Source organism: Nyctibius grandis, chromosome 11 (assembly GCF_013368605.1).
Source record: "Nyctibius grandis isolate bNycGra1 chromosome 11, bNycGra1.pri, whole genome shotgun sequence".
NCBI classification, from domain to species: Eukaryota; Metazoa; Chordata; class Aves; order Nyctibiiformes; family Nyctibiidae; genus Nyctibius; species Nyctibius grandis.
Genome location: NC_090668.1, coordinates 7,752,056 through 7,768,178, shown reverse-complemented (window position 1 = coordinate 7,768,178; position 16,123 = coordinate 7,752,056). Strand labels below are relative to the sequence as shown.

The following is a 16,123-nucleotide window of genomic DNA, read 5'->3' as shown; positions in this document are numbered from 1 at the left end:
TCCAAACTAAAAAAGTTAAAGATTCTGTAATAATTTCAAGAGAATTCTGTGGGCCTGGGTTGAACAAATGAATTTGTGCAGATGAAGCTGCAAATTACAAGCTGCTTGGGTTTTGGAGTACTTTTAAACAAGTGAATTGCCATTGAAATACTGTCTCTGTTCATACTTACTTAGCTATGCTGTGGTCACTATCCTGTGAATGTTGGCACTTGCAGATGCTGCTGAATCTTTATATTGCAAAAAGTGTTCCATAAACTGGGCTTCCAGTTCGTTTAAAAACATGCTGTAATCCATGTGCAGTCGTACAGAAAGTGACTGTAGAAGGTGCAAAGTGGCCGACCATTGCACGTGTGTCAGTAAAAGCCTGATGTGACAGGAGGGGAACTGCTTTGTTCTGCCCAAGAGGATGTCTGTTTTGAAGACAAAAGTAATGTCCATAACGTTTCTATACGCTCTTAACAGAAACATTTCCTTGTGAATACTTTTGTGGTAGCCTTCTACAATCAGTAGAACTTGTTTGTACAGAGAACTATATTTGTTTTCTGTTTGGGACAATTTGTGGTTGTAGAGTGAATTTCACAGACACCTGTAGAGCTGTGGTTTGTTATGGTCCTTCTGTTCCATAAGGCATGTGCCTTTGACCCTGCCTTCTCTAACATGGCTATGTTTAATAACATAATTTTAAAACAAGAAACTCTGCTACACTTGCATCATTCCCTGGAGAGTGTGTGGGAGAGGAAAACCATGACCCTGTTAGTTGTGTTGTTTTAATGCACTCCTGAAGGTGTTCAGTTCTGTAGTGATGAGCATGTTAGCAGAACCTACATAAAACAGGATTGTGGGATTCTTTCACCTACCTCCTGTGAAAGTGCAAGATGATTAAGCTCTTGCAATCTCCCGGGGTCTGACCAAAGCTTGCCGCTTCATCTTGGGATTGTCTTGTATAGGCTGCAGCTGTCAAGACAGTCATTAAATATGAGAGTAGAATTGCAGTAATTTTCTATGTTTAAAAGAGACACATGTATTTTAGTCAGTTGAACTTGGTGCCTCACCAGATGCGTGAGTTGTAACAGATACTCTCACTGAGCATGTCAGGCTTTGACTTCAGGAAGAGGTAATACAAGCTTGCTTTTTGTGGTATAGAAACGGTTAAAGATCTCTGTTTAACTGAACTCTAGTGAATAAAAGGTGTCCTGTTTATATGCATTGAGCAAGTTAACAGTACATTGTATACAATCTTAAAATTCAAAAGGAAAAGCAGGTTGAAATTTTCCCCTTTTTCAGTAGAGGTGGGTAAAATTTACTTTGCTTCCTCCCCACCCCCAACGTTAAATGTTATTTTTAAAACCCCCATTGCGTACACTTTTCTTGTCTTTTAGAACTCTGGATCACTGAACTGTTAGATTCTTAAAGAAATGGCAATTCTTCCATATGTAAAAGTGCAAAATTTTAATTGAATTTGGAAATTAAATGTTAGAATATTATAAATATGTTCAATAACTCAGTCTGTACAACAGAACAAGTGTTGTCTGGATGTTTGAAAATACCAATTTTTTGGGTTTTAGTAACTTGAGGTTTCTGGGAAATTATTTTATTTGGATTACTTCCAATGAAGTTTCAAAAAACCTGAGCTGAAAGTGACCCTTCATGCTTTCTTGTTTATTTAATTATTATAAAGAACGGGATGGGAGGGCAGATGACAATGTTGACTTCTAAAGGGTCTTAGCCTGTAGATTTCACGGGCCCTCAAGTACCTAGTGGTAGAAAATGTTTACTTGCATCTTAAACTGCCTTTGGAGAATTTGGCCTTTAGTAATGAGCAGCAGTCTGTCAGTTGTGTAATCACAACTAATACTCTTTTAAGAAGCTGTAAGTACTAGTGTTTTACAGTCATCAAGCTAAACTTTAGCTTTAAGAGTATCCTCTCAAGTCCTGATATTTTTGTTAATATTAATTCTGGTGGGGTTTTTTTCTTCTAATGGCAGGTTGACACAGGTGAAGCATTCATAAGTAGTGAATGATTGACTGTCAATTTCAAATAATATGTACTAAATTGTAGCTAATTGTATAGTTTCAAAAAATTCAGTATTTTTTTGAATGTTCGTGTAGGATGTGTATAGATCCTTAACCAGTGGGACTTGATTTTATTAAAAAAAAAATCCAATTCTGCTGTTTAATTCAAACAAATAAACTTGGTAGCATCAAGGTGTCTGCTGAGGGAAAGCCATCTATGATTTGAGATGAATGACTTGATGTGTGTTTATAGCTGCGAATGTATTCACCTTGAAAAGACTGTATTAGCCCTCTGAAGTGTCTTGTTTCATTAGGATTTACTTACTTCATTGCCAAGATTTGTGTGAGCTAGAACGGTGTCTTGCTGGCCTTCTCAAAGCAATTAAGCTGTTTAAAAGATCTGAGGATTTGATGTTCCGCTGTTTGGAACTAAAGCGGAGTGGACAAATAATTTTGGGACTGAGAAGATAAAAGTCAGAAGTACTGTTATGAAAATCAGCGAAGTTTTAGTTGTAGCTGGTGTAAAAAGAACAGAACTAGGTTCTGTCAGTGATGGAGATTTTGCAAAATCTTAGGAACAGAAAAGAAATCAAATTGGCTGAATTTTGTTCAGCCAGTATGCTAAGGAGTTTTAAAAGACAAAATCACTTTTTCAATCTAAGATGATCTGGAAATTAATGAAAACGAAGAACTGTAAGCATGTAATTGTGATTTTAAATCATAATGCTGGAGATGTGTTTAAATGTGCGTTCCTGCCATTTGGCCATGATAAAATGGCTCCATTGTGTATGAGGAGATGTGGTTACTCGATTACCTCACAGCAGGCTGGGTGTACAGGTTGTTCTAATCTTAGGAATGTGAGCAAGATGTGTTGTTTTAATTTAGCAACTTCACCATTTCAACAGCATTGTAATTTAGAAATGGCTCATTTAAAAGTCTCTTACATCAAAATTGTGTTGCTGCAGCTTTATACAACAGGATAAAGATTATATAACATTGCAAGTAAAACAGCCTTATTGTTAAGGATGAGAAAGCTTAGACAGGATATACTTAGATCACAGATCTCTACCCAGGAAAAGCTGTCTTAATGTATGTGTTCCTGGTATCTTCTGTCACTTTTTGCTGCCTCTTCTTTTGGTAAGCAAAATTATTAGTAAAATGTAAGTAGACTCTCTGACAAAGGATGCAAGGGAATGTCTGAACAGTGAGATCCTGTGGGTATTCTTCTAATATGCTGTGGTTTTCCTAAGTGATTTGATAGGTTTTGAAATCGCTCCGGTGGCAGGAGCGCGGGGCTTTATTCTCTTTGTGTTTTGCATGTTTATTAGTGGACTGAATTCTTTTGCTGCATTCTGTTACAGAAGCTATAGAAGCGTTTGTGTTGACAGAGCTCCCAGTCTGTCCTGGTGTTAATACAAAGACTCTCTAGAAGTGATGATCCCATGAATTGTAATTGTATCTGGGCTGGCTGTAAACATGCAGCCTTTGTCCTCGGGCCTCAGTGCACGCTCGGTGTGATGTCAGCTCAGCGGGTCGTGTCTTAGCGGGCAGTTGCGCTGGCTTTCCGAGCTGTACAGCACACATTAGCTTGTGAAAGCTGCCCAACTCTTAAGTGTTGTAGCCTTTGCCTCTTGTGATGAATTTCTGCTTTTATTTGTAGCAAGCAGGAAAACGTCATGTTACAGCGGCTACGTAAAAGATCTCAAACAATGAGATTGATGCCTGTGCGGCTAAACTAGATTATACAGAATCGCTGTATGTCAGCTGCGTAGTGAAAGGCCCGAAATAATGTGGTTTTTTTTAGCCACTGAGAATTAATAGTAAAACAACTGCTATTCTAGGGTTCCTCTCATGAAATGTTGTCTTTGTATTTGGGAAGCTTGTGTTCCTTACATGACATAACTCAAATCCATCGCTCGTCTCAATAGGATGCGGATATGGAAGAAAAGGCTGACTTAATTCTCTCAACAGAATTAGCTCATGTGAAGTTTAGTTGTTTGACCTTTCAAACCACAAGCTTAGTTTTTGCTGCATGCTAGGGTGTTACAAACTCAGGAGCTTGTTTATATCTCACAATCAGAATGTTTGAAGTTTGTGTGTGAATTCCGTATTTCAAAATATAGTGACTCATATCCGCGTGAAACTCAGCTGTTCCGAAAATATGGATTACTTGCAGATCTAGAGGAACTTAGTGCCATTTATATTTTTAAGTTAAACAAACATATTTATTGGTAAGTCTGAAGAATTAGAAAGTGTTGAAACACAGTGGAAGTTTGATTGAACTTGTATTTTAATATTAAGCATCTGTTGTGGAAAAGTTGGAATATGCAATTAAATATCCATATTCCAGAAGTCTAAGATTTGAAATCTTTTCTCATACAGATGAGTGAATATGCTCACACAGTGTTTAAGAAAAGCCTTTCTGATAAATGCATTGTTCCCATTCACATTTCAAAAGTTAAAGCAGACTAAAAATTTGAATATTTAATAATTTTTAGGGTATAGTAATTCACATGTGCTATACACTAGTAATGCAGGCAGTATCAAATCCTAGTATGTTTTCTCACGTGCAGCAGGATTGCTTTCATTGCAAAAAAATGGCATGAGTGGGAATCAGAGCAAAGAATGAGGAAGCACTGTCGTTCAGCACAGAAGGCATCAGCACATTCAAGTAGCCACTGTAATGTATTTAAACACATAGTGGGATTGCTTGCTCATCAAATCTGTACCATCAGCCATGTGCCTGTCCGACAAACGATTTGCTGCAAGGTTTTTGGGGGAGATTTCTGTGTAGGCCCCCTAGACTGGGGTAGATACTGATTGCAACCAACACATGTCCTACTGTGGGTTTGTTCATTAAATCCTTCTGGTGGAGAAAGAAGAAACAGAATTGTCAGAAAAGAAGAATGTAGATGGTGAAGCATTGAGCTTCATTCTGTAAGCAGCCTTCAGATTCCAGATATGGTTTAGAAGAGTGGACAGACAGACGTTTATCTTCTATAAATCATTGCAATTAATAGACTTGCTTAGACCCAGACTAACATAAATAACAAATGCTTGACTTAAAAAAAATAAAGCCAAAAATACCTGTTAGGAGAATGCGCATATACAGTCCAAATGTTGACTGTATCTGGAGAATATTTTTATTCAAATGAGCGTGAGGATTTTGAGAAACAGATGGCTTGATGAATCTTGGAAGGGATTTTGCTTGTTCTTTGTATTTTCTGATGGGAGTGTTGGTGTAATCTAAAGTCATAGTAGTAGTGTTTACCCTATTGCCTTTCTCTTAACGTAATGAGCTGGCCAGAGTAGTTCAGGTCTCAAAAATAGCTGGTTCAAACAAGTTTTCAGGTAGCAGGGCCATGGTTAGCAGAGTCTCCCTTCTGATGTTCCCCACTGTGCATAAAGATCCAGTGTGCAGTATGAGAGTCTTGAGGTAAGAATATTGCAGACGACTTTACAGGTAGGTTGCGTGTTATTAAAAATGAATGAGATGTTATCAGTACAAAAGCTATAATATCTTTAATGAAGTGTATCTCCTACAAATAATAGTTTGGGAACCCAGTGGTAGCTGGGAATTCAACCTTGTTTCTCCAGCAATGATAGTTAGTCTTTCAAGAGTGTCTTTGGTGAAACTGAGGAGAAAATACACTTTTCCAAGGTGCTGTATTTGGTAAAGGAAGAAAGTTATTAAATCACACATAACTACTGATCTGTTTGCCGTCCTTAGCCTTAAAATCTTGGCAAGCTGAGCACTGGACTTTCTTGACAGACATTTGAGATGTTAGGCCTTAATTAATCAAGAATAGATATTCTAAGGTCTCTGTTTTGTGTATGGTGTGCTTTGAAGTGAAGTCGAAGATGTAAACAGTTTATCTTTTCATATAGATACTAGGAATGTCATGTATTCTTATAAGGTATTTTTAGCTGTGGTTAAAAAAAATAAATATAAACTGGGGTGGGGGGGGGTGGGGATTGAGCTTGTTTAAAAATAAGTTTATGCAAAGGCTTCAGTTTACAGGTGGGAATTTTAGACCTCTGGAGCTAGAACTCCCCTGGAGTATGCTGCCAGGTGGGAACTCTGCTGTGATAGTCTGTTTTGCCAAAGCTGATATCGGTTATCTAATCACTTAGTTTCTTTTATGAGGTTCAGCACTTCACCTAGAAGGTCAGTTAGGAAGTAGGCTCCGGCGTATTGAAAGCCAATTCTAACATGCTTGTATTTTTCTCCAGTTTTCAAATGGATAGTGTTCTGCATTCTAATAAACCCAGGGTCTTTGAAATGACAGAAGCTCATTTAAGTTAGGAAGGTCTGGGTTTTTCTTTTGGGACTTGCACTTTCAGAACTTACTAAGGCTTAAGTTTGCTTGGGAATCACTGAAGACCAGACAGTAACACTGACAGACAGGTATGATGTCTTCCTTCTGTGAAACTTCCTACTGCTGTCTTGAAAACTGTAAAGCAAAAAATATACGATGCAATCAAAAAGTGTATATTTGTAAGCATAGCACACATGTTGGAGTCACCTATTAAAGCAGCAGTAGGAACCTTGGCTCTAAGTGTTGAAGAATGAAGCATGATTTGTTGTCTCTGGAATGAGAAATATGGAATTTTTCCTTTTGAACTACAGGGAGGGAAATGAACGAAAATTCCCTTGTATTATTTTGTAAGACCTGGGGATATGAGATAATATCTGAGTGATAAAACTGAGGTTCAGCAATTTGTCCTCAGCTACTAGAATTTAATTGAATGGGTGAGAAGTGAAGAATACCTCAAATAACTGGAACAAAACAAAAAACCCCAAGCATGTCAGTGATATGAAGGGACACTTACTGTTGAGTTAGAAGCTACGTGGTTTCCTCCATCCTCACAATGTTACCAAACCTGTGTTAGGAAAAAATTGGAATTGCTTTTTGAAACGTCTAAGCAAGAGGCAAAGGACTTCTGTTTACCTTTCCGTAGCAAGGGACTTTCTAGCACCTTTTGAAGTGCTGCATGCTGTGGCAGCTTAGTGACAGACAAATAACTTGTCATGGATTGTGTGAGTGGTTGTGGGCTGCGTCTGTTCCATATGTTGTGTGTGCTCTAACCATGGCTTGTTCTGGAAAATCGAGTACTCTTCTGTGAACCCGTTTGACCTCACTGTCACTAGGATGTGTTTTGGCACCTGCCTAACAACTGCAGGACTCTGGTGATGGAAGAAGGTTATTCTGTAAGCTTTCTTGATAGGGTTGTATGCAATATATTGTTTGAGAAATCTTTCAACAGTGGGAAGTCTTCTGTGAGCCTTGATGGTACAAAGATAAAATTGCGGACTTTTGGCATCGTGATCTGCCTGTTAATTTGAGCTATGTTGCTTCAGTCTGAGGGCCAGTGCTAGAACAGTTTGAATAATCCTGTTTGAGGAGGAAACCTGAAGACTGCAGGTTTTGTTCCTTTCATAGCTTTTATTTGGAAGAATCTGTATTTTTATGAAAAATCAGCATTGATATAGTTTTATTATTTGACATGTACTACTTGTGACTCCATTTTTTGGTGGTAATCACCTGTACTGCTTTTCTGTATTTCTCCCTCCTGCTCCACCCGCCCCCAGGGTTTTAAACTTCCCAGCACTGTTTCTTATGTATGTCCCATCATCTGATCAAGATGAAAATAGGATGAAATACTAGAAGAACCAGTTGGCTGGATTTCTTTCAACTTCTATTGCGTTGCCTAAAAATGTTGTGTTAAAAGCTTCTAGAAAGATAAAAGGTGATGTTAATACTGTGTGGTGAAATTTTTGGGGTAAGTGAGTTTTAAAAGCCTTATGGGTTTTTTGTTTATTTATTTGTTGGGTCTTTTGTGTTTGTTTTTTCTTCTTTAACAGGAGTCTTACCCCTCTTCATCACCAATATGGTTCGTAGAATCAGATGACCCAAACCTGACTTCAGTCTTAGAACGTTTAGAAGATATTAAGAAGAGCAATACTCTGGTGAGCAAGTGGTTTGGTTGTTTTGGGTGTTTATTTAGCTTTGTCACATTAACAAGCAATTAAATTAGTTCAGTTTTGGGGTTTTTTGGGGGTGTTTTGTAAACACAGGTTTCTTGTCAAAAACATATGAACCAAAAGTAATCCGAAAGATTTTGGGGCAAGGAGGAGATGGCTTAAATGCTTGCTCTTTAGAAGATGTTAAGTTTCAACCCCAATGATTACATGGTTTAAGGTTTCCTGAAAAAAATTAAACAGTGAAATGCATGAGAACTTAAAACTACTGAATAAAACAGCTCTTCTAGTGTTTTTTTTTGCAAGAGATCAATTATGGAGGCAAAAGCTTTTGTGTTCTTGAGAATGTATATTCTCCAAAACATGTCTGTAGTGGTAACTAATACAAAGAATTCCTGGTTTCCATAAAGAAGACTTGACCTGATAGCTTCTGGTTCATCAGAATGTTCCTTAGATAGTGATGAATTTGAACAGTGTGACTGTGGACGATTGCTATTTAAAGAAAATCTTTGCACAGATTCTAATGGTAGTTTTGTATTTCAGATAACTATCAGGCATTATATCTTACTTGAGTACCCTTTTGATGTAGTGATAGGAGCTGTGTATATATATATATATATATATATATATATATATATAAATTAACTTCCCATTCTATGCAGGAAAGTAAGTGTCCTTGAGTATTACTCGGAGAAAAATTTTGGTACAAATGTACTTTGTTCCACAAAGAGCAGTATTGCAGCCTACTGACAAATTCAGTGATTAAGTGTTGTTTTTCCTCTCCAAATTCAGTTGTATGGATATTAAATAGTCCTTAAGCATGATCTTTATTAACAGATTATTTTAACATTTTTTGTTTATTCTTGTGTCCAGGAATGCATGGCAGCACGTGATGCATACAAAACAGATCAGTCTGCAGAATACTGCTTTTTGCATGGATTGTGTGCTGGCCGTAGTATTTGCCTGGTTTTGGAGAAATGGGAATAGTTTTTCTCATGAAATCACTTACCTGTAATGTTTACTGGGATACTGTTAATCAAGCATACTCAACCTTAAATAAGGATGTGTAGCTTTCTTTTTCTGAAGAGTATTTAGGATGCATTTGACTTCTATCAGAAATAATTAGAAAACTAACAAGCAAGTGAGAGTCTTCATGTGCCTTGCTGTAATTAACAAAGGGGCATTGCAGAGGAACAGTAGTGTTTTAACATATTATGTTGTATCTGATTACAGGAGACATACATATCAGTTGTGTATTTTCTTCTTACAACTTAAACTTCAGATTAAACTACATCTAGAAGAATATTACAGATCTCTTAGTCTTTGTGACTTCTGCCTAGAAAGACATACAACAGTAGAGTAGCAGAAAATGTGGCCAAATCTACTTTTTTCTTAATTGCACTTTTCAGAAGGATCTCCAGCTTGAAGCCGGTGTGGCTAGTAGCTTCAGACTAAAAGTTTTAAACAAGATATTTCCCATGTTTAGCTACCTACAGGTTTGCTTTGCAGTAGGGTAGAAAGCTTATCTCAAACATGCATAGGACTTGCTGTGCTGAATTGCATATGCACATAGCCTGCTTATGTACGTTGTAAGAAAACAGCTTCTGATATCAAGATTGTACTTGCCCATGTAAAAGCTGCTGGGCTGATGTAATAGACACTTGTGGATGGCCCATTGGTTTCTCAGGAACCCACCCCACATCATGTTATGCCAAGATGAAGGCAGATGGGAGTGGTTGAAGAGACACATACTTACACTACAAAATCTGGCCTCTTTGTTTTGCCTAAAAGGCTTGGCTTTGTGGATTTTGGGTTTGTTTTTCTCCCTACAACTTTTCCCCTTGCAACTCCCTCCCTCCCTTTCAAGGGCGTTGGAGCAATTCACACACAGACTTCTTGGAGTAGGGTAGGAAGGGATAAGGAACCTGTAGAAATCCAGAGGCTTCTGGTTTATCATGCTATCTCCTAAAAACTCACTTAGTTCAACTTAGACTTTTAGAATGTTTCAAACCAGTTTTCATTTAATTTATTGCAGCTAAAGGATCAATTGTGCCGTGTTGCTCTAAACGCATAAAGTTACTGGAACAGTCAAATTTTGAATGGGAGATTGTATTGGGCTGTCCCAGGAGCTCAACTGAGCACAGCAAGCATGTGCTAAGAGCACTGCTCGCACACGTACCCTGATTTAGCATGCTTTGGTATTACTCTGCACTTTCTACTTGCTTTGTAACTTTTGACAGGTATCAGCTATTTGGGAAACTGAAGAACATGCTCTTCAGGCATAAAACTTTTGACAGGGCTGTGTATATGGAAGCCTTGTCATCTGACGTGTTAAAAGGAAAACTGCTTTACCTATGTTAAAATCATGCACGCATTTCCTGGAAAATCTTCTGTAGGTCTGAAACTCTGTGTTACCTTGGCATCAGCATGGTGTTTTTTGCTATGAAAATTCCTCAAAACACTAAAAATGTTGAAAGATTGTTAAGAACATGATCAGCATAGATAGCATTAGGTTTGGAGGCTTTAGCTGCTTGACTGTTCATATTGAACAAGTTCCAGTCGACAGAATTCTCTCTGACCCCTAGTGTCTCCTGAATTCCCTTTCGGGTCCTGAAAATCAGCATTGCATTCGACCTGGTAGGAAGCTGAAAGTGACAGCTGCCTTCTAGTGGTTGTGCCGTGCAAACGAGAAATCCTACTTCATTTTCATTGTTCTCTTTAATATAATGGAAGTTATAGGTGCAAGTCTCAAACCTTCATGGATTATTAAATATAATTATACATGATTTGGTGGTTTGTTTTTATAAGACGATAGTGTGAAATGGACTTAAATTCGGATGGGCAGCTTTAATTCTCACACTCTCCAAACCTTGAGGGCTTAAACTTGCATGGAAACCTTCAAAAGTATAGAATTCCTGTGTACAGCTTGGATAAGCCGCTGTCCTTAAGCGCACTACTTGCGTATTAAGAATTTAGATTTAGTCCCACGTGATGGCATTTCGGGCAAGAACGTTGGCTCTTGCAAATTACCAAAGCAGCAGCAGCAACTGCTTGTGTATTGGGGATCATAGAGACAAAATGCAGGAAGAAGCTTTGCTTTGATTTCTGGTACTGCCCAAGGGTGCTGAATGTGCATGAGGCAGGTTACTGTCACGGACTACCTGATAGCTAAGCAGTGGTCACACTCCAAATGACAGTTATTTCTTTCATCTTTCCTCTTCAGCGGTTTTCTTCAGTGGTAGGCTAAGATTTATTGATTCATTTATTTTTTTTTTATAGAGATACAGATAGTATGTGTGTGTGTATATATATATATATGGATATAGATACATGTAAAAGCATAAGTGTGTATACTTACACTATACCTCTTCAGTTCATGTTTCTTGGTAATCAGAAAATAAGGTGCCTCATAGTGAACCCAGCAGTGTATTAATATCATTACAGGTATCCTAAAATTGTTAATGCTTTCATACTGCATTAGAAAGATCTATTCACCCATTAAAAGGCCTCCTAATGTAGGATAGGTTCCAGAAAAATTGTTCTAAATTGTTTTCAGATTTGTAAGATGTTAACACAGGAAACAAAAAATTCTAAGAGGTGGTTTTGTGTTCTAAAACAGCATTGTGGTGTCCATAGGAACTACCAACTTCTCAGAACTCCTGAAGCATTAAAAGTTATGTTATGGATGTATATATTATATTTTAATATTTTGGTTTTATTTTTATATTATAATTAATATCATTAATTTATAAATTTGTGATTGTATTTAGTCACTTGAGCATTTACCTTATGCAGGCTATTTATGTTGCTTCTTTAATACCTTGTGGATTATGCATTCCAGTTGCTGTTTAGTTTCTGCTTTAGGCAGTTTGTATTCCAGGGAAACCGTTGGTATACTGATAGCCCACTTCTCTTCAGTAGCAGCAAAGCGTGTGCGTTAAGCATTCATTTTACATTAGCCAAGCTTGTGAAGTTAGCCTGGAAATACATTTAAATTATTAATACATGGCAGAAATCTGCTATCCCTTTTGATACAGTCTATTCATGTACCATTAACACACACCAAATCATGCCAGGCCCTGCTTAGAGCAGGGGGTTGGATCGGGTGACTTCCAGACATGCCTTTCAGCCCAAATTATCCTGTGGTTATTCATACATGTGAGCAGAGCATAAGGGAAAATGGTGACGGTGATCCATGGCAGAGGGATCAAGGGTATGAAATGAATTCCTGTGGAGGAAAAACATAGCTATAAGGAAGAAGGGTTGTAGAGGTGGGATCAGCTTCTTGCTCTGCCACCACCTTTGCAGATGGTAGAAACTGATGTCAAGAGAAACAACTAAGCTATAAAAATGCAACTGCAGTTTGACAGTTGCATTGAGCTAACCCCGAAGTGTAGACTGCTGCCAAGGAAGGGTGTCCCTGCTCTCAGCTGCACGTTCCTGCCTCCCCCTTTATGGTGAAATCGATGCTTATATGCTGAAGCACAGCAGGAATTGATCTGCCTCGAAGCTTGTAAGCTGCCGTGTGGTTGTGCGATCTCTGGTGCCAGTGCACATGAGAAGGTGAGAATGTGCTGCTGGAGGCAGGGGGACACCTCTTCAGGCACAGCCACTGTGTAATTTGGTCCAGGTTGAGCCAGCAGTTTGTTGCTTTGAGAGTGCTTGTGTACCTTGCAGTGGTGCTGTGTTCAGAAGGAAGCGAGAGAAGCTTACAATGTATTAGGTCCTGGCTGCAAAGATTCCTTCTAAATTTCAATTCGGGTAACAGGACTTCTTATGAAGAGGATGGGGAGTGGAGGAAGCAGTTCTTAACTCTTCCCAGCCCTTACTGTCTCTTTCTGTAGAGACACATCTAATATCGTGTTCATCTGCTTTTCCAAGCTTTGGATCAGCCGTATGCTGGTGGTGGCATTCTTTCCCCACCATTTAGATTTTTTGTATGCTTCACAACAGATGTAAACAAAGTAATGGCTTGCTTAGCTTCACATAGGTATGTGAGAAAAAATACGATTCCTGAAACTTTACAGTTTATGCTCCAGCTCTCCATGAGGCAGTGTTGTTTGTGCAGAGAAAAATTTTCTCAACAAAATGTGTAGCAGTGCAACTAACTTTAGGCATCTTACACACACTGAGAATAATTCTAAGACCTGTGATTCTACCTACGAACTAACTTTTTGATTGATTAATCTGCTTTCTGCCTGCTAAAAGATATCCTGATGTTTCAGACACCCAGGAAGTTTCAAACGGGTGTACAGTCTTAACACTGATGAGAAATGGGATTGTTACAGAAAGCTTCTGGTAACATAAACTGTTGCATCTCATGTATATACTCACAAGAAATGTGTTGCTGATACACCAGCTCTTCTGGTGTCATCTGCTTTATTTTTGAGTTAAGGATGACTGTCATGAATGATGCAGAAACAGCAAACGTGTGATAGGAGAGAATAATTCTTGTAATGCAGGCTGGTATGTCAGTTCGTGGCCTCCGATGAATAAATAACATTCCTATTAAACAGGAACATTGAATTCTACTGGAGAAGTGAAAAGCACTGAAGCTATCAGATAGCGTAAGGGCAACATTTGCTTATCACTGCTAGTGATTTGGGCTTGGAAACGAGTTCTTAACCCTGGAGAGGCTGAATTTTCACTTGCAGTAGGGTACGGTAAGAGCATTTAAACTGGCCAATAACAAGGCTGTGGACATGTAGAATATTTTGGAGTGACTAGATTTTTCTTAGATACCTTAATTTATTGTATATTTTAAGAAATATAGTATACAAACACCAAATTGTGTTGTAGAGGTATAATTCTTCCAGCATCGTTCAGAACGGGAGCCATCTTTAACTTGCCATGTCCTTGGTTTCCCATTGTGGGGATTTTATTACAATGACTACAGAGAAAAAGAGGGGTCTTGAAGCTTTATTCCAGTGCGTGCAGATTTAAATGCTGTACACTGACTGAAAGTTCAGTACCAATGTGAAGAAAATTCAAAACATATTGTTCTCTGGTTTAAATAGACGTTTCCATGTTTTCTCTTTTATAGCTTCTTCAACAGCTGAAGCGATTAATATGTGACCTCTGCAGATTATATAATCTTCCTCAGCATCCAGATGTGGAAATGTTAGATCAACCATTACCAGCTGGACAGGTAAATTAAAAAGCTGTGCACACCTGCGTATGGCAATGAAGGAGTTGTTTTTTCAACTCCAAGAAACAAAGCGGAGGGAACGATTAAACCTTGTGTAAGCCAGAACTGAGATATGAAGCACTGTTGCTTTATGGTGTCCTCAGTCTGAATTTTGTTTGCAGATTCCATTTAATAATGGTGTGATAATATTACACAATTTCCTTTGGCATTTCTGTACCATTGAAAGGTGTGTATGTGATACCAGTGCTCTCAGTTTAATTCCCTCCTAAATACTGTTCAAGCCAATCGCTATGCACTCCTAGTGCTTTCCAGATTTACTTCTTTCCAAAACTTAACTGTGATTAAACACTGTTTGCTTTTTCTTGAAGAGTATATGTTTTACAGTGTGCACTTGGATGAACTACTATTGCTGTTTTCCTTCCTCTTCATTCCCTTGCAGAGACATGGGATATGAAGACCATATGCTAGTTTGGGTAGGGAGTATCTGAAGTGCCTTGTTTACTTTTTGTGCACTTGACAAATTAGGAGTTGCGAAGGGCTGTGAAATGTTCTGGTTAACTAAAGTGTTTTGTATTGTGCTGAAAACAGAACTGGTAACTGACAGTAACTGTTCTTTTTTGTATTTTTAATAAGATTATGATCTCTTCTTTTGCTTATACGTGTTAAGATGACATGATTTCTGAAAACTCCTGTAGCCTAACAGATGGTTTTCCTGTGGTGACAGTGCTGTAGTAATGACAAATAACTTGCTTAATTTTGGTCATGTGCCAAATTGTAATCCTATAGGTCTTTTCTCTCAGCCACCCACATAACAGTGCAACTATAAGGCAATAGGCTGTAATATTAGCAAGTAGCTTCATTGAAGAGTCTTGCTCATGCTCTGAAACTCAAAAACAGACTCATGGATGGTTTCTTAGCCAGAAATGTCAGATAATTTGCAAGTTAAATAAGAGTGGCCTTAGTTAGTCAGACCAAAGATCCATCTAGTCCTCTGCATTTTCTACAGCAGTGGTATTCCTTCCTTGCCAAAGGAAGAGTAAGCACAGCACAGGCATATCAGAATGCTCCTGAGTATTTCTGCAGCTCAAACTTCCTGAGCTTTAAGTGGTATCCTGAAATGCAAAGCCATGAAAAATGAGCTCAATGTATTGTTCTGGTATTTTATCAAATAATCTAATAACAATGGCTATGTGACGATAGTAGTTGTTGCATAGAAGTTCTAGGTAGTGAGACAAAAATCTGTTAAGTTTTAGAGGTCTCAAGTTTGTTGGTTTTTTTTCTTTTGAGGTCTAGCACTTACAAGATTCTAGTCAGAGCCATGATCTGATTTCATGGTTAAGAGATCATGAGTTATAACCTGCTTGACTTACTGCATTTGTCACTGTCTCAGAATAGGATATCCTCATATGAATCTTAACTTTCCACTTAGAACTTAATGTGAAATGAATTGTGGCATTCTGTTTCTTTGCTTCATGCAAAAATATCTTCACTGTCATACTCCAGAAAAGCATCTTTGTGTATCTTCCACATTAAACTTCAGTCCTTTGCAGACCTTGATAAGCGTAACTTTCATATATACTGCGTTCTCTTTGATAGTAGACTTCCTGTTTTTGAAAGAAAGGAACGTATGCACAATTTATGCAGAAACCTCATTGTTGTATTGCAGAATGGAACAACAGAAGAAGTTACATCAGAGGAGGAGGAAGAAGAAGATATGGGTGAAGTATGTGTATATATGGGATTGTTATCCTAATCTAGTGGAATTCTGGCATTTTGCTCTGTGTGACTGGCTAATTATTAAGCCAAACTGTAAAATGTAATCTCCCTGGAGTTCAACAGAAAAGATAATTCAAAATTTGGATGTTTACTTTAATGTCAGCTTTCACTTCAACCACAAAACTAGTGAAATTTTATTCTTAAACCTAGATCTCAGCTGTGAGGTCCTTGGGTACAGAGAACTGGACATCTGTTTGTGCTTT

General features: G+C 38.1%; 1 protein-coding gene across 1 annotated transcript in view; it reads left to right on the top strand.

The window, feature by feature from the left end:
• The window catches only part of UBE2Q2 (ubiquitin conjugating enzyme E2 Q2), a 47,650-nt gene that overhangs the window by 9,691 nt on the left and 21,836 nt on the right, over positions 1-16,123 (top strand). The window contains exons 2-4 of the mRNA XM_068410483.1: positions 7,880-7,984; positions 14,040-14,144; positions 15,811-15,867. Coding sequence (XP_068266584.1) covers positions 7,880-7,984; positions 14,040-14,144; positions 15,811-15,867 — 267 coding nt within the window. The remainder of the gene's footprint in view (positions 1-7,879; positions 7,985-14,039; positions 14,145-15,810; positions 15,868-16,123) is intronic.